Source organism: Rhodamnia argentea, chromosome 7 (genome assembly GCF_020921035.1).
Source record: "Rhodamnia argentea isolate NSW1041297 chromosome 7, ASM2092103v1, whole genome shotgun sequence".
Classification (NCBI taxonomy): Eukaryota; Viridiplantae; Streptophyta; class Magnoliopsida; order Myrtales; family Myrtaceae; genus Rhodamnia; species Rhodamnia argentea.
In genome coordinates, this window is record NC_063156.1 from 21557453 (window position 1) to 21576047 (window position 18595).

Below are 18595 nucleotides of genomic sequence, written 5' to 3' on the forward strand. Positions count from 1 at the left end.
TTGTGATTTTTTTTTTACCATAGCCGTATCTCTCTATATTCCCTTTATTCTATTCCGAACAGCTACCAAACATCTATCTTAGTATATATTCTGACAACCAAACGCAATCTATAAGGTAACACATGAGATCACAATTGCTTGGCCAACTCAACTAACCACAGGGATTTGATGGTAGATTGGATTAAAACGTGTCCCATTGCTAGTCTTAGGGCACTGCTCGTACTGTGTTAAGTTCCATGTATGGTCTTGTGAGTACTTCTCTACTACTCTCTTCTCGACAGTCCTAGAATCTGTTATAGCGGGCAATTCTATTTGGCCTCCGAAGTAATCATCAAGTCTTGGTTTAAGGGACTCGCTAGGGATCAACATTTTATGTAATATCCCTAAAAATTAGGTCACGCGAGAATGAGACTTAAAACCGTAGAAGGCGAGGTGTAGGATCGCGATTGCCTTGCTAGCTCAACTGATTGCCCGGATTTGATGGCAGACTGGATTAAGCATGTCCCATTGTAAGTAGTGCTGTGTTAAATTTGACATATGGTGCTGTCAGTGCTTCTCTACTATACTCTTTGGTGGAATTTCGTACTAGGGCCATGTTGTTTTGACACTGAAAATCAAGGTTTTCAATAAATTTTGTCGCGTATATAATATTATTATAATATAATTTAGTTACTCTAATAGAGCACTATATAATCGTCTGATCACCTAATTATCGAGTCTTAAGCATTATCAAAACGATAAAACGATAAAACTCACACATTGGTAAGTAGCGATAATCTCTATCCCAATTATTACAAACTTGCTCGCATTGCAAATCCGGTATTGCACGGTTTTGGAACAAGGTATTCCCGTCTTTGGTTCGATTTGTCCACGGTTATTGCAATGCAATTCGTAGAGGAGCCTCCTCTCGACGGTCCACATTGCGTTGGACATGACGGTCCAGGGCCGTTGGCAGGATCCGAACCGGCGGGTGAGGATGTTTGAGGTCCAAGAATTACCTTTTAATTTTCACATTTTATAAGAAGCCAGTAATCGGGTCGGGCGAAGATGGCCCATATGTCGTATAGGCCCAAATTGGACTATCGATTCGCAGGATACTTTATTGGATTTCCTTTTCCAAGTTAATTTGCTATATAAAATGCATTCTTGTCTTACGTCATAATTGACTAAACCCTGCCTCCCTGCCTCCCTGCCTCGCTCCCTAAACCCTCTTCCCGCCAACGCTCTCGCTCTTCCGACAGCGAGACGAAGTCCACGGAACTCTCCGACGATCCGCCGCCATGGCCGCGACGGTCACGTCGAGGGATGTTCAAGAGATCATCTCGAAGCTGTCTTCCGATAAGGCCAAGATCCGAGAAGTACAGTCGCCTCTTGTTCCTATTTCTTTTTCTCGGGAAAATGGAGGAATGTTGACACGTTCGGTTAATCGATTCGGGACTGTCTACCTCCAGTTTCTTTAACCGAACGAAAGAAGATATAGAGAATCGGTTGCTTGTCTGATATTGCGGAGGCTCGAAGGACGAGTCCTTAGAGATTCCCCAGAAAATCTTGAAAGTTCCGTGCTTTTCAATTGTAGAAAGTTGTCGGGGAGACCAAGTTAATTTTCAAGAACTATGTTAATTAGTTGCACAATCTTTGTACTAAGCGAATAAGTTAGCATCTGTCTCACGTTGTGATTGTTTTGTTCGTTGGCCATTTAGGTTCCTTTTGGTTGATTTTCTTTGATACGTATCGTGTTAATAGGAGGGAATCAAGTTGTTGAACATATGGTTGGATGGAGAGAGATCCTTTGGCTTCTGTAAATATCTTGGGCAACACACTGCAAGGCTTTCATCAAATGAAGTACCTCACTGTAAGCTATTGGACTTTCTGGGTCTTCCTTTTGCCCTCTCTCACATGGCGCCACCTAAATCAAAGAATGAGCAAAACTGATGAAGCTCCAAATTGTTTGTGCAGCTGAAACATGGCCATTTCTTGTCAAATTGCTCATCCAGTGCGTGTCATTGGAGGTATCATCCAGCAAAAGGAGGTTGCCTAAGTTAACATATGCAAAATCTCTCAGAATCGTGGTCCAAAGAGCGCATGATACAAAGTTTTCAGGTTTTCTTCCAGTAACCTGTTCAACACGATAAACAAGCTTGCTTTTCTTTTCCGAAAATTTCATTCTGATGGTCAGGAAGTGAATGATAAAAAAGCAGGACATTTTGCTGAAAGTTGTGTTGAAACTTCATTCTAAGGGCTCGTAGATGCAGGTGCCGTTAGTATTAGGAGAGGGAAAGTTCAGGTGTAATAGTGTGCTTCTTTACAGATTGCTATTTGGAATCACTTCCTTTGAGAAAATGCTCAATTGTGAAGGTTGATTGTTAGCCCTTAAATTCGTAGTTTTCGTTGGCACGCGTTCCTTGCTCCATGCTTGCATGACAACACTAATTTTCTGGATTTTTTTGTGTACTTTTAATTATTATTATTTTTTTCTGGAGAAAGCCAATGACAAGTGCTTCTGTTAGAGCTGCCCCCCTTGATCTTCTTCTTTTGCGGTCGAGCGGTAGCTTTCATTTTCCAGTCTGCATCAAGTTTCTTTTTCCACTTGCTCAGTTCGTGAATGAACATCTTTCTTTTACCAGGCGATGATTTGCCGCTGATATCTGTGGCGAAAGTGCTGCTTAATCACATATGGGATGTCTTAAGCAATGTTCCAAGCTTTCAATCAGAATATGGCTTGATTCTACGGCATCTTTTGGTTGTCAGAGATTATCAATTTCACATGAAGAAGAAAATATATGGCAGTGAGTCCCCACTTTTATGATTTGTACCTCTTTTTGGTATAGCGAATGGTTGCTGATTGGTTCATTTTCCACTTTCATATTCATAATGGCTAGACATGGTGCTTCTGTTCATGGAGAAGGTCGAGACAAGCTCGAGTGGTCATAGTCAATCGAATCTCAAAGAGGAGGTTTTTCGCTGCATTTCGCTGCTGCAGTGTATGCTGGAAAATCCTCCGGGTGACTACCCAGATAATATTAGAGAAGAAGTTATCGATGGTTTTGTTAGGATATTCTCTTTTGTTAGGTCTGTTACAAAATTTTTTCTTGCCTTGCTTAGTCATAGATTCCTATAACGAACTCTGGGCCTAAATTTACTTGAACTTTTGTTTTTTATTAGGGAAGAGGGAAAGATAGCACGCAAACTTCTTGAGTGTGTTAACACGTTTTTGCTGAAGGATGGTCCAAATTTAGGTTGTCAGGCGTTGAAAATTCACAAGACAGTGCAGCAATTTGTGTTACGTACTTGGTTGGCTTCACGGGGTCGAGGCCTTAAGGTGCGCTGCCCTGCCATCTTAGAGGCTTCTGCTTCTTTCCTTTTCGAATTTGTTATTCAGTGGAATATTGTCTTGCAGGATGCACTTATTTTGTATGCAAGGTTGCAGCTAAATTTGGCTAAAGAAGATGATGGGAAGGGTCTGGTTGAACAACTTTTGGATGTTGTTTGTAAGGATCTCGATCAAAGTGCTGCCTCTACCAGAGGCGTCCCTTGGTAAAAATAAATCTCTCTCTCTCTCTCCCACCTTCCCTGCGCAACCCCCCCTCTCTTAAAATTAGTTTTTCAGGGTAGCGCTTTGAAAAAATTGCTGTATTAAATGGGATCTACACTCAGGAGTGAAGTGGTCAAGGATGATAAATTCGGTGTTCTCGGTGGGTCTCATTGTGGTTTGGTGGAACTGGCTGCTCTCGTATTCTATAAGGTACTTCTTGGTCATCTCATTTTTGTATCTCCATGCATCTTGAAGTAATTGCTGTGCCCTGGACCTTGATTTTCTGTGTCATTGTTTGAGAGTGAGTCTGAATATTTTGAGAACAATTTTCTGGACTGTGTGCAATCGTGATTAGCTTTTGGACAGATGCTGTTTTTATCTTCTGCTTTTAACATGTTGAGCTGCATCTTATATCTTTAGGGTGATAAAGGCGTTGATGTACATATACGCCACCATAGTTTGAGTGCACATATAGGAAGATGCATTAGTTGATTTATTGAGATGTGAGCTTGGTCCTGTTTTTGCTTAGAACTTCTCATATGATTATTGCAATGTTAGGCCTGAATGCTTTGTTCACCTGATGATTATTCCAATTTATTGCTCTTCTAGTCATGCATCAGCTCAAGCAAAGCACCATCTCCTGGAAAACGGATTAAAAGGGAACATGCAGCCATCCTTTTGAAAGAGGCATTAATGGGAGGAAAGTGGTCATGGTGCGTTATGTGTGTACTTTTTGTGGTGGAGTCTAACTTTTGGGGACATGATAGGACCCAATAATCACGTTTTCTACGACATGCTAAACCTATCAGTTCATATTATGCATCTAATTTGAGCTGCTTATTTAATTGAAAATATTTCTTTTCCTTGCTAAGTAGAGAAACTCATGTTCAAAAGGTTGGGAGGTGCTATTACCCACTTACAAACAAACTACAAACGGTATTAGCATCAGAAGTTTGAACGATAATGCCTTGGTAATTGTCAACTAGTTGGTATAACTTGACAACTCTTATTCTTCTTCTTAAATTTAATTTTGCAATAGGATAAAGTTCATGAGGAAGTTCTTAAGCTGTTTTTGTCTCAATAACCACTTTAAAGGCTTAGCCAGAGAAAAAGATGCACGATTTCTAGTAATTCTAGAAGGGTTCAATCACCGGGTCCTAGTAGAATCCATGCAGATGAACTTGTGGGATATATAGGTAGTGCAAGGAGCATAAAACATTCATCACTGGCAGATTGAAGCAGTAACTTTTTTGAAGTTTCTATAAGAATTCCCCCTGGGGACTTGTCTAAGAATATTAAGTCATTTCTGCATTATATTTGATCTATAATCAATCTGAGTTGTTATTTGTAGTTTTGGTCACTTCATACTGATACTGACTTGCCGACACAGGCATGCTGCATTCTGTTGTCTTCTTCTTAGATACCAGAGTTGTATTAGCACAGACCTTTTCACCTACTGGTTTGAGGGCATATGCGCCAATTTTGAAAGGTGCCTCACGTTCTTTGGATTTCTAATTTTCCTCCCCTCCCCCCCACCCCCAATATATGCCTTTTTGTTATCACTGTCCACGTTTATGTTGCTTTCTTGCCCTACTACTCTGCATGTTTGAAAGCAATTCATTGTCCTACACCACATTATAGCAGTATTCCTGCTAAGGCAATTTTTGTCTATCATCTTTTTTGACTAATACGGTGTCATTTCATTTTTAGCATGTTCTTTTGAGATGCTTCTGGACAGTTAGATGGTGAATGACTGAATGGTGCCTATTCTTTCTTCTGTCTGTAGAATGTTTACGCAATAATTTGGTAATCTATTGAGTTCTGTGTTCTTCTGTTTTAATTAGCAGTCGTTGTGGCAGAACTGGTTGTGATACACTAATTTAATGTAGACGTTGTGGGGATTCATCAAGTGTAGTTTGTCTCACTGCGTGAATGTCTTTTGATGTTGCAACAGTAATAACTCCTTGTGAGTGCACAATAAAGCTTCAAGACTTTACCACACCTTATAGAGGCTTGAGCCAAAGAATAATGCTTCATGTGGATTTCAAATAAATCAATGTCGAAAGGGCCATTCTCATTTTTCATTTGGCAGTAGTATTCTTCACATGCACATCCGGCATGCATGTATAACGGGCCTTAAGTTTGGGATCGACCCGCGGAGCGACTTAGGCGTCCTTTGGATCGGTGGAGCTCCTAAGCTCGGCCTTTTGTTGATGATTCACCTGGATCTTCGTAGGGAGAGGAAGTTCTAGAGAGAGGCTCTGGGACGAATGCTTTGTGATATTTGTTTTGTGGATGAGCAAAAGAGAAAGAGGACTCCCCTTTATATAGTAGGGGCCTTGAATTACAATCGTAGAATTCTATCTCATTTAATGGCTAAGATCGCACCTCCTATTTTCTCAACTACCGACATTAAATAGGAAGGTTCTAAAACACAAGGCAAATTACTGTCTCGCCCGTCCCCGGAACCTTGTAGAATATGGTAGAAAACCCTAGACAAACTCTAGGGATCCAAGACATAGCAAGTCTTGGGGCATCTCTCGGCCATCTGCACGACCGGTTGGGACATGAAAACCTCAGCCTGTGTCATTCTCCCCCACCCATTTGAGCGCCGTCCTCGATGCTCTTGGCTCGGAGATGATTTCTGCAGCGGAATTTTTCTTTTGGCTGCCCGCATCCTTCTCTTGGATCGTCGGTTTCTTTTGTTGTTTGTTCTTTTGTCCACGAGAGCACTTTTTCTTCTGTTTTGGGACTTGAGGTTTCTTCGGTTTTTGATCGCTTCACGAGTCATCGGCGACTCTTTCTCTGTCTTGGCCGCACCAATGTCTTCTAGCTCTAGTAATAGCTCATTGATCGGCAAAGTGTTTCGTTTTTTTGTGGGTAGCTCCCACTTTTCCTTGAGCATCTCCAAAGGTCGGGTCTTTGTGCTTGACTCAAGTGGTGCCTCAACTCTTGTTTTACTCTCCACGAGTCGGATCGTGTTGATGTTCTTTGTCTCTTTCACCCTATTGAACATTGTTGCAATCTATGGGCATTCGGGATCGTTGATGATGATCGATTTGGTTCTCGGATCAACCACACTAGCCTTGTCAAAGATGTCCATACCCGGTAAGAGATCACAATCGTCGAGCGGGATTACCTCGAAGTCGAGCTTTCCTTTCCAACCGCCGACTTGAATCTTGACTCCTCTAGCAATGCCATTAGCTAGCTTATCTTGTGAGTTGAGTGTCTTGAAGAAAGGTTTAGTGGGTTCCACGTGGAGTCCCAACCACTTGGCTGCTTCGCTTGAGAGGAATAGGTTTGTCGCCCCCGTATCAACCAAGCGGTGAGCCTCTTGCCAAGTTCCTTGACTTCCACGAAGTTTAGCGTTGATGCCCACCGAGTTGAGTCGACTTATGCCACCAAGTCGCGCTACCCTTGGTTCTTCTTCTTTTTGCTGCCTACCATCATCCTTGACGACGGCGGAGTATAGTGTTTTCTCATTGTTTCTTTTTGGACACTATTGGGTCCAATGGCCGCCTTTGCAAATTGCGCACGGCTGCGAAGGAGGATGTTTGAACTTGTCCTCCGGGTTGATGTAGTTGTGTTGTGGTTGGTTGCCCCGATGTTGGTAGGCTTGATGTTTGGAAGACCTTTCTCCCCAATTCTTTTCTCTATCTCTGTGTTCTTTTCGACCACGGTCGGAATCGCTTTCATCATCCCTGCGATCCATTTCTCGATCCTTCCATCCATTTTCCTTGGATCTTTACGAATCGAGTTTGCCGAGGTCAACCGGAGACTCGGCCATGGAGATTGCGTTCGTGACACTCTGAATATCTCTTTGCTTTAGCTTGAGTTGCGCCCACGGCTTCAATCCATCCATGAATGCTCCGAGAGCCTCCTCATCAAGATTGGGGATTTGGAGTTTGAGCTCGAAGAACTCCTTGATGTATTCTCGGATTGTGCCTTTTTGCTCAAGGCGATGAAACTTGCTTCGGGCTTCTTATGGAGCAGACTCGGGGTAGAAGTAATCACGAAATGCCTTTACAAAATCGTCCCAATTGTTCATGGGATTGAATGTGCGTTTCCTGGTCTCATCACACATGAATCACAACCACATCATGGCGCCACTAGAGAGATATAAAGCAGCAGTTTGTACCTTGGCCGTCTCGTCATGGATAACAACGGTTCATACTTAAGAGTAAATTATCGACTTCCATGGCGGATTGTTCGCCTTTGAACTCTTTCGGTTCGGGCACCTTTATCTTCGACACCGCTTGAACGGTGAATGCACCAATTGCGGTTGCACCAATCGCGTTTCTTGTTTTGCACAAGACTAGCTCCGTCTTGAGCTCTTGAATCTCCACCTTCTCCGCTGCTATCTCGGCCTGGTGGGAATTATCTTTCTCTTGGCCATCTAGCTTCAAAACTTCAATTGATGCTTTGAGAGCTTTGTCCTTCATTTGCAACGGTGCTACGGCTCCATTCGTAGCGGTGGTGAATTCTTCGCGAATCTTTTCATCCATGTTGTCGATCCGCTCCTTAGCATCTTCAAGGCCATCAAGTAGCTCGTGCATCGTTCTTTTTATCTCGTCGAATTTGTCAGCAAGCGCGGACACAACATCCGACGATGCTTCTTTTCTTCTTGATTTACCCCAAGCTTTCTCCTGCGGGGCTTTCTCGTGAGGAACTTCTCCATCCATGGCAACAACATGATCCATGTCTGAGTTCAACATTGTCTCGACTAGCTTGATGCTCTACGACCTCATGAATGGCTCACTTCTATGTTGCTCTGATACCACTTGTCATGGGCTTGGAGTTTGGGATCAACCCGCACGGTGACTCGGGTGTCTTTCGGATCGGTGGAGCGGCTAAGCTAAGCCTTTTGTTGACGATTCACCAAGATCTTCGTAGAGAGAGGAAGTTCTAAAGAGAGGCTCTGGGAGGAATGCTTTGTGATATTTGTTTTGTGGATGAGCAAATGAGAAAGAGGTTGTAGATCTCCATGTCATCTAACGGCTAAGATCGCACCTCTTATTTTCTCAACTACCAACATTAAATAGGAAGGTTCCGAATATAGGGCAAATTACTTGTCTCGCCCGTCCCCGGGAACCTTCTAGAATATGGTAGAAAACCCTAGACAAACTCTAGGGATCCAAGACACAGCAAGTCTTGGGGCATCTCTTGGCCATCTGCACGACCAATTGGGGCACGAAAACCTCGGCCCGTATCACATGTCCGGGACATTCAAATTGATATATATATATATATATATATATATATATATATATATATAAATAGAATACTTTTATGCTCCGTAACGTGGATAGATGCTTCTTTTTGGTACAGGTAAGATTGGGGCCATGGGTGTATGGTTTCTTTAAGCCATTTCATGCGAATTTTAGTATTTCTGAATGATTTAAGGTCTTTCAAGTACTTTATAGGATCAATCGGAGGGTTAAAGGACTTGCTGGAGTATGAATATTATAATGTTCCGATAATGGGAAAACATTCTATATGCTTTTTGAGAGATTTTATGGGACTACAGTCAACTGCTCTAAAAGCTTAAGTTGATAGAAGAAGGTGTGGTTTAATATTTATATATTCCAACACTCTCCCTCACGCTTAGTCTGGTTTTTTTGCCTAGTACTAAGCGTGGAAATATTCATTGGGGAGGCAAATAGAGGCCTAGAAAAATTTGAACTCGGGACCTCCCGCTCCGATACCATGAGAGATTTTATGGGACCACAGCCAACCGCTTTAAAAGCTTAAGGCGATAGAAGAAGGCGTGGTTTAATATTTATATATTCCAACACTTTTCATGGTCTGAATCAATTTTAGCCTAAATTTTCCTTATGCATGTGGTATTGGCATAAAGCATCTTGGCATTTTCAAAGGGGTTCAATTAATTGCTAAGTGATGACTTTTATTGTGAAATAGGATTATGAATGATGCCAACACAGAGCAGAGTTATGAAGGTTTTTTGTGGACTTTGAGGTATGAGGTTTTTTTTAATGTGACCAGTGAGTTATATGGGATTGACTCGTGATTTCACATGTCCTTTCACTAGGATATAATTCATCTTTTACTTTGATATGAAAAGGGTATTTTTATTATTTAATAGTATATAAATGTGGCCAGTGAGGAACTCAGAAAAATTTGAGGACTTGATTCTATAGGTTCAGCATTAGATGCTATATATGGCTCTCAAGAGTTACATAAGCTTGTTAGATGCACACGCAATCATTTTTTATGGGTAGAAAACTTCTATATGTTTATTCCTATATGTTCTGATGAACAATATTTTCTCGTAACTCAAGGAGTTTGCAGAAGCTATCTTCACTGCTGTCTCTCTCAGGTTCACTCAAGGAGGTAATTCTGGAACCTTGGTCACTCGACTAAATTACTTCTTTATCATCTCATGTGGAACCTACTCTGTTGTATCATGTGAAATTTCTTTCTTTAATTTTTGAAGTCGTTGCTGATGAATTACCTTCTGTCAATTCCTGCTCAGACAAGACTTTATGTTAGCAAAACCACTGACTAGAAAGGATGTTGCTTTTTCCTTTTCAATGTACTGAAGTAAGGCACTGGCGCTCCAAAATCTGATAATCTTGGTTCTTGCAGCATTCTTTTTCCTAATTTATTATCCATTTAGGAGGATTTAATGCACTCTGTAAGGTTTGTTTTTTCCCTTTTTCTTTTGCTTGGTTGACTATGTTATGATTTTGAATCCTTCGCCTCTGTTCCAAACTCCAACCTGTTGTTACTAGGTAAGTGCCCATGTCTCTCTGCGAGCTTTGTTCAGAGTTTCGTGTTTGTGTTAACTAGGAAGTTACTACATGGCATTGTATTTATGTGAATTGAAGAGGCTGTCTTCTTTTGCTAATCAAAGTATTTCAGACATAGTTCAGAATTTATTGCACGGAATGATACCAGTTGACAATTGAAGTGAGGTTCTTGGGTTTTTTTTATTTTTAAAATCTCTCTTTCCCCCTGGAAGCATGTCTAGACTGGAAAAGGCACTCAGCTCCAGGATGAAACTTTTGCAGTTTGACTCGGGCTGGCAGTTGATATGGAACAGTCTGATGCATGGTTTGCCACTGTTCAGTAATATAACCATGGTGGTAAGCTTTGCTCATTGAATGTGCTTAGGCTTATAGAACTGATTCCAACAATGATGTCATATTCATGAGTTTCACGCTGGCACAATCGACTTACCCCATCATATTAATGAAAGATTAGATACATTACCTCGTGACCCATGGATTTTGTTGCTACTTCATCGAGCATTCTATTGTATTTTTAATTCTTTTGTCGTGTTTAACCAGAATTTTGTTTGGTTGGTGTGCACTATAGATTCTTTATTTGTGTAGAATAGATTCCTCATGAGAGCATATATCCTTTTCTTCAGTGCTGGTTCTGCAGCTATCAAGTCTACCGTGTAAAATCTGTATTTTGTTGATGATTTTTGCACCTGAACAATAAATAATGTCAAGTAATTTCAAAACCTTGGTGAAGACTTGAGTTTTCTTTTTCATATATTTTGATTTTATTATCTAAAGCTTTTATTTAGCACTTGTTTGCATTTTATTGAATTCTATAATGCAGGCTGATGCTGCTCTCATGCTCCTTGGAAGCCTGATTTCAAGGGTTAGTACGAGGGATATTTTACTTGATGATGCATCTTCATTACACTGACCATTTCTTCATATGGATTGGATTGAAATGCTCTTTCATGTCCTTTTTTTGGTTCCAGGATTTAGTTATTACCTACTTAATACCTGAGGACATATGGGATCTAAGGTTATTCACACGAACAACGTCGGAGTAAGTACTCTATTCTTATATGCGCTGACAGGGTGTAAGTTCATCAAGTTGTTTTTTATTCAAAGAACAAGGCAAATAAGAGCAATAAAATACCTGAGCCAGCTTCATCAAAGACCTCAGATCTTTACTTTGCTCTGATCCTGATCTCTTCTGAGGACTTTAATGAAAAGCTTCAGTTATGGTGCTTAGCTTATCTCTTGTGGACTGGGGCTCCTTGGTTCAAATTTTTTGCATTCTAAAGTGGCATATCGTCGTCAACTGTTATTATGTTGCTTCCCATCCAAATAGTGAATCATTAACTGTCTTTTATTTTTTGCGCATCTAATTGTGTGATCGCTTCTTTCATATAGGTCTGTCTTGTATTTCATTTCCAGTTACTTCTCCAAGAAAGGTTCTCAAGTAAGTGTGTTAGACTGACAAGATTTTGCAGTTCTCACATAATAGTGTATTGCCATCCCTGTTAGTTAGTTCACTATTGTACTTCTATCTGCTAAATTACTTTTCCTAAGGCTGCTTCTCCATTGTATTTTTTGCATGTTTTTGGTTTAATTTTTTTCAGAGTAGCCTTTCTTCAAATATGATTGGTAGAATTGATTATTCTTGCTTCTTGGATCTTATGTTTTCACACGTTAGACTCCAATATTTTGCCTTCACTTGATGTTTTTCCTCTTTTTTGTGGGGGGGGGGGGGTGGGTGGGTGGGTTTGAATTTACTTGTTTTCCTTGTCTGTCTCATTCCCTGCCTTTATATAAGCTGCGATAAGGTTATTTTGGCCCTCATTTTCCCTGGCTGAATGCAATGAGTTTAGATTGGATTTCACTGTACACGGTCAAACTGAGTGATCATTTTTTTTATTGAATCAGTCTCTTTCTGCTCGATTATGCAGGTTGACCCCAGAGACATGTTACATCTGAGGAAAAATCTGTTGAGAACAGTCTTAGATAATTTAAGATGGAAGGTTTGTGTGCCCAAAGTTTCCAGAATTCTATATGTTAGCCATTCTAGGACTTTCTTCTGTTAAGCTTGATATGCTGGTACTTATAGGTAATAATGTACTTATTTATACATATACAAATACTTAATAGGTGATAGAAATTTCTGGAGTATTTTGAGATCTTTGTACTTTTAATTTTTGTATTAGAGATCTGTATTCATCTTTGCTAGCACCTCTTAATCTTTTGTTCACTTAGCACACTTATTATGGATTTATATTTTGTTGGTAAATTACCAGGATCCAACCCTGTTCAATGAGAAAATTGTGCTTTTGTTGCCCGCGTCCATTTCTGCCCTTTGTTCTGGTTATGATCCATTTAAGCAGCGGCACAAATGGACTCCTTTGTCAAACTTTCCTCTAAGTGATGCAGATTCTGTTGCCAGTGGAACCAAGGTAGGTAATAATGTTCTTGTCCTTCTGTTTCTCTCCTCCCCTTCTTATCAGGCTTTTCTTTCACGATCCTCTTGTTCGTTCTTTGAAACTTGACTTGGTTTTAGGGAGAAGATCAATGTGACAATCTGCCTGACATTTTTGACTGCTCTGTGGAAGCTCTGACAAAAATTGACCTATGTTGCAAGAAGGAGGTGCAAAAATCTGGTCTCTTTCTCTCTGATGGTTTTGGTTTGCATAGTTCCGGGGCTTTTCTTTAAAGTCTACAAATTTTAGGTTTCCCTTGGCCATCTTCATCAAGAAGTACATCTTCCTCCTCGGCAGTTAAGAGAACCGCTATTACATGACTTGGAAATTCATATCGAAGGAGCGTTGGTGTTCGAGGATCCTAAAAGCAAGCCTCTGTCAGATATTTTCTTTGTTTGTGCTCACTTGGCTAACTTAATATACGCCTTAAATTTCACCAGGTTTGACCCTTTCTCTTTGCATTTTACAGTAGCAATTTTGTCAGAAGTTCTAGTGAGTAATTTTCATTCTTTAAGGTGCCTGACTATTGAGTAACATTTTAATTTGTCTTCTCTTGGCTTGCTTTTTGTTTTACTCCTTCCTTTTTTTTTTTTTTACTGTCTTGGACTTTTAATAATGTTTTCCCATGAATATACTCATGCTCTGTTCAAAAGTACCGAGTTCTTTTATTTTGTACTTGTGCTTCCTTGGAGTATAATCATCAGGGACTAATGATCTTCAACTTGTTTCTGTCAAGCTCGAATGTTGATCTTGTTTGATGTTTTCTCTCACTTCTCTTTTATTCCTTGTTTCTTTTTTAATTCTTGTTTCCCTTCAGACAAAGGGAAGAAGTAGTAGTGGTCCTGTCAAAAATGGCCAAATTCTTGTCAGAGCTGTTGGATAATGCCACTGCTGTCATTCAAGAACCCCAAAACGATGTTCATTCTCAAGGTTGTTTCGGTCCTAGTGTGTTGTGCGATGGAACAAGTGCTGTTTTAATTTCCTTTAGAAGCTTTGTTTCCTCGCCTATTTTCTTAGAGTGGAGAAATGGAAATGCTCTAGATGCTGTCTCTCATAGGGCAATAAACCAGTCCATGCAGAGGCTCTTGAGAGTATTGGTTGGTCTCTATGAAAGTAGAAGGTATGAAAGAAGCCCTCAGTCTGATGTGGGCTTATCTGCTGTTGATGTGATGCTTGATCAATATTCTTGCCAAAGTGGTGGAGATAAGAGTCGTATTGTGGATATGGAATTGGATGCGGGCAAGGATTTCAAAGATGTAGACATTTCTCCAGATGGTGGGGAAATTGATTGTGGAATACCTTTTTCTATTAAAAGTTGGAAGTTGGGCATGATATCGCTGATATCATGCTTTTTCTCCGTGGTACCTGAAATGACATGGGAAATGTTATTTGGTTTACTGAAAATAGAGTGTGATAGGAAGGTAAATACCTAGCTTACCTTTTCCTTATTTCTAATGGTCACATGTTACCTTTAAACTAATAATTTTCTTTCAATTTTTATCCATTTTCGCTTCAGGTGTCAGAGAATATTTTGCATAGCATTTGCTTGTATCCATATTGGTCTTCTGCAGTAAATGTTTCGGATATGGTGAGAGGATACTGGGCTTTTTAATCCCTAGAGTTCCTTGAGTATTTGTCCAAAGATTCTGGTCATTTTTATCGAAGAGCTTTTCTTCATTGAGTCTTAATAAGCTGTCTGCAGATTTTTATTTTTGTAGTTCTAAAACTCTTGTTTTATGTCATAGGTGAATCTCCTGAATGACATGATGAAGATGCAAGTCAATCTCAAGCTGGATTGTGGCAATATAGTAGCTGCTATTTGTACCTTCACAAGAACTTTGTTGTGCCTAGACACTGACAGAAAATATAGGGACTCTATTGGATTTTTTGGAGATGAAGAATTTGACCAGGTCAAAACTTCTCTTCACTCTGGATTTTAAATGTAAGGTCATAACTTGTAACATCTAATATATCATTTGGAGCAAGCAACTACTCATTTCTACTTATGACTTTCCTCCAAATTTCAAATAAATGAAGGTATACTAATTTTCAGAAAAAAAATGTGGTTTTGCGTGTCAATGTTTGTATATTTAAAACGTTTCTGGTGTTTTGCATTAAGTGTGAAAGGTGCAAAATGTGCAAAAATAAAAAGTACAAGTCACTCCAATCAGAACATTTCTCGTAATACAGAGAGAGATAATGATGGTATGAAGATATGGTACTCTGTGTACGTTATCCAAAATTGAAAAAAGAAAAAACTATAGGATTGGCTGACATTGTGTCTACTGTCATGTGGTCTTTGCTAAATCTTGCCTTGTTTTGTTAGTGATGTCTTCATCTTTTGCAGAGTTTGGCACGACTTGGAGATATGGTGTCTGAAATTGCAGAAGTTGAACTTCTTGATTGGTTAGGACGTCTAAAGCTCGTTGACAGCATATGCAATTTGGTCCTAATATCTCCTAAAGTGGGCCAGGTAATTGCAGCTTGTATAGGCATCAGTTATAGGAGACTGAGGAAGTTGAATTAGTATAATGAACGGTGCAATCCTTCAAGTTGTGGGGCCACTACCCATTGTTCTAAAAGCTTAAGCTGGTAGATGGAGGCGCGGTTTAATATTTAAATACTCTAGCAATCGCCCTCATTCGTAGGCTGGATTTTGGCATAAGACTAGAGCATGGAATTCTATAATGGGGAGGCAATTAAGGGGCCTGGAAAGATTTGAACTCAGGAACTCTTGCTTTGTTATCATGTGAGATTTTGTGGGAGTCAACTATTCTAAAAACTCAAGCTATTAGATGAATGCATGATTTATATTCAGATAATCTAGCAATCCTATTATGTCATTAACCATGACATAGGTCTGAATCTTACATTTACTTAAAGGATCTCTTTCTTGTTCATTCAACCATTTTCTTCCTGAACCTGCTATTCACATTACTACAGATGCTGATTGAGAGATTGCTCACAATGCTCCGAGATTCTGACTATAGAGTAAGGCTGTTCTTGGCTAGACATATTGGTGTTCTTTTTCAGACATGGGAAGGTCATGAAGAGCTGTTTGAGGATATATGGTCAGTTTTACTGTGTTATGTTTTATTTTATTCAAAATTCTTGGACAAAATATATGGCTTGATATCGCGATGAATGTTATTCGATAGTGGATTCCGGTGCTTTATTATCTGATGTTTATTTTTGTTAGGAACCATGGAGAACAACATCGAATCTTTTTTGTAGTTACCTTGTTTTATGTGCTATGCTGTTGACCAGATCACTTTTATTGAGTTTAAGTTTACCAGATAAATGACATATTGCTAATATCATTTAAAACGAAGACTACATGACAATACATGTTAGCATGACATACACAACTGTAAACCTTTTGGTCATGTTGGTGCATTTTCGTATGTGAACTTTGACCATATATCATTATTTTAGGCACTAGCTAATCTCTGATAGTCATTGAAATAATTGAAAGTTGTGGACAATTTTAGCAATGGGATATGCATATATGTTTTTCGTTTGACCTGTCTTGGTCTAAAAATTTGTCATATCAAGTATGGGCAGAGATTTGGTTGATCTGATAATTGTGGACTTTTCTACCTCCAGCCTCTGTTGTGGTACTCTATCCACCCACTTGGTCCTTTGGTAAGTTCATAAGCAACAAGCTTCCCCTCCACCTACTACTTCCTCACCTTCTTTGCTCTCTCCTCATAACCAAGTGCCCAAAATTGCTGCAATCTGACATCCTCCTTCCTCAGATTGTCTAGTTACACTATTGCCAAGGTTCTCTTAAAGTCACCACTCCAATGAATGGAGATTATGTTGGACTGATCTCAGAAGCCTCTGCCATCTTACAACTTTTCGAACAAAATGTAGATTATATAAGAATTACTTCTAGTACATCTTCGGTTTTCCCTTTTTGCAAAGAAGAATTTAAAACTGTTTTATCTGTACATTCTTAAGTAATTTCTGGTGATTTCTTCGATGATGTCTACTCCCACCCACTGTGCTGCTCTTATGGTGGCTGTTGAACTCATTAACAGGTCTAGAAGTGGTTATTTTTATTTTGTAGTGGAAAGCCAAGATGAATGAATATTTTGGATGTTAGCAAGCAGATATAGATGCAAGTTTTAGTATTGGAAAGGCTTAATTTATGAAAGTTACAAGAGTAGGGTGTGGATTATTTGTTTGGTGGACTTGGGAGTAACAATCTTTATTCTTCATTTTATTCTGTTACTATAACAGTTTCCTGTGCCATAAGGTGAATTTTTTTCTTTATCTTTATTTGTGCTGAAATGAGTAACTTTAATTTGCATAATGCTCTTGATATGTCCAGCTCCAACTTTGGTGTTCCGTTGGTATATCTTATGAAAGGAAAGATTGTCCCTGCAAGGGATGTTTTAGCAGCTGGTCCACAGCCTCGCCCCGTGATGGAAACCATCATCCTTACTCTGTGTCATCTTGCCTTGCACAGTGAAAAAATAGAACTGCAGGTCTGGTAGATGAATCCCTAGAACTCGGTTGTCACATCTGTATGTTCAATTGAATTTTCTGGTTTCTTTTTCGGTTGGTCTAGGTAGTTTGATGACTTGGCTTAAAATCTGAAGGATAAATTTGTGGTCAAGATGAGCTGGTGAATGCAGTAATTCTATTCTTGACTAATTGAAGGTAAATAGAAAGGTGTGGAAGGAATTGAAGAATTCTTGTTCCTAACCCCGGAAATTTGTACACTATTTGGTGTTCAGTTTCCAAAAGTTTATCATTGTAAACAGTACTCAATAATCTTATTCAATGAAAAGAATGACATACTTATACATACTAGGGTAAACTCCCAAAGCCCACAAACCCACAAAGACCATCCTACCCTTTTTTACTCTTTAACACTCCCCCTCAAGCTGGAGCATGGATATTAAGCATGCCTAGTTTGTTACAAATATACTCAACCCTACTACTCCCTAGAGATTTGGTGAAAACATTGGCCAATTGTTCACTAGTCCTAATGTAACCAGTAGAGATAACTCCAGCTTGAAGCTTCACATGGACAAGATGGCAATCAACTTCCATATACTTGGTACTCTCATGGAATACTGGATTAGAAGCAATATGGACAGCTGCTTGATTATCGCACCATAGCCCCATTGGTGCGGGATCTTTGAATCCGAGTTCAGCTAATAGCTGGTGCATCCAAATTAACTCACAAGTAGCTTGAGCCATAGCTTTGTATTCGATTCTCGCACTTGATCTAGCCGCAACATTTGCTTCTTACTCTTCCAAGATACTAGGTTTCCTCCCACAAAAGTGCAATAACCCGATGTAGATCTCCTATCTATAGGGGATCCTGCCCAATCAACATCCGAGAAGGCTTCCACCCCTCTGTGACCATGATCTCTACATATGAGTCCACGACGTGGAGCTTTCTTCGGGTATCTCAGAATTCTGATTACGACATCCCAATGTGAGGTATGTGGGGAAGACATAAACCGGCTCACAATACTCACTGAAAAGGAAATATCAGGTCAAGTGATAGTTAGATAATTTAGTTTTCCAACCAGCCTTCGATACCTTTTCAAATCATCTAATAGTTCACCATCCTCTGCCATCAATTTCAAGCCCACTTCCATTGTTATATCTAGTGGTTTAGCTCCTAACATACCCGCCTCGGTAAGTAAATCCAGAACATACTTCCGTTGTGAGATATGAATATCTTCGCCCGTGCCACTTCGATACCCAAGAAATATCTAAGTGATCCCAAATCCTTTGTATGAAACTGCTATTGTAAGTACGGTTTCAACTCTTTAATACCTCTAGAATCATCTCCAGTTATGACAATATCATCTACATAA

At 39.8% G+C, this 18595-nt stretch overlaps 1 protein-coding gene across 6 annotated transcripts in view; it reads left to right on the forward strand.

Annotated features, from left to right (window-relative positions):
* Positions 1-1163: 1163 nt before the first annotated feature.
* The window catches only part of LOC115734880 (serine/threonine-protein kinase ATM), an 89758-nt gene continuing 72326 nt past the window's right edge, over positions 1164-18595 (forward strand). For 5 of the 6 annotated variants that reach the window (XR_007199208.1, XR_007199209.1, XM_048282286.1 and 2 more), the window contains exons 1-26: positions 1164-1358; positions 1744-1852; positions 1957-2100; positions 2625-2786; positions 2880-3069; positions 3163-3319; positions 3398-3534; positions 3655-3742; positions 4142-4245; positions 4923-5021; positions 9452-9508; positions 9832-9883; positions 10564-10638; positions 11123-11164; positions 11271-11341; positions 11692-11740; positions 12228-12299; positions 12573-12728; positions 12833-12919; positions 13002-13192; positions 13570-14173; positions 14269-14340; positions 14498-14662; positions 15100-15225; positions 15696-15823; positions 17089-17245. Coding sequence is in view for 4 of the 6 variants with exons in the window: in XM_048282286.1 (XP_048138243.1) it covers positions 1281-1358; positions 1744-1852; positions 1957-2100; positions 2625-2786; positions 2880-3069; positions 3163-3319; positions 3398-3534; positions 3655-3742; positions 4142-4245; positions 4923-5021; positions 9452-9508; positions 9832-9883; positions 10564-10638; positions 11123-11164; positions 11271-11341; positions 11692-11740; positions 12228-12299; positions 12573-12728; positions 12833-12919; positions 13002-13192; positions 13570-14173; positions 14269-14340; positions 14498-14662; positions 15100-15225; positions 15696-15823; positions 17089-17245 (3372 nt within the window). In the remaining 2 variants the exon portion in view is untranslated. The remainder of the gene's footprint in view (positions 1359-1743; positions 1853-1956; positions 2101-2624; positions 2787-2879; positions 3070-3162; positions 3320-3397; positions 3535-3654; positions 3743-4141; positions 4246-4922; positions 5022-9451; positions 9509-9831; positions 9884-10563; positions 10639-11122; positions 11165-11270; positions 11342-11691; positions 11741-12227; positions 12300-12572; positions 12729-12832; positions 12920-13001; positions 13193-13569; positions 14174-14268; positions 14341-14497; positions 14663-15099; positions 15226-15695; positions 15824-17088; positions 17246-18595) is intronic. The other variant, XM_048282284.1, reaches the window with a different exon arrangement.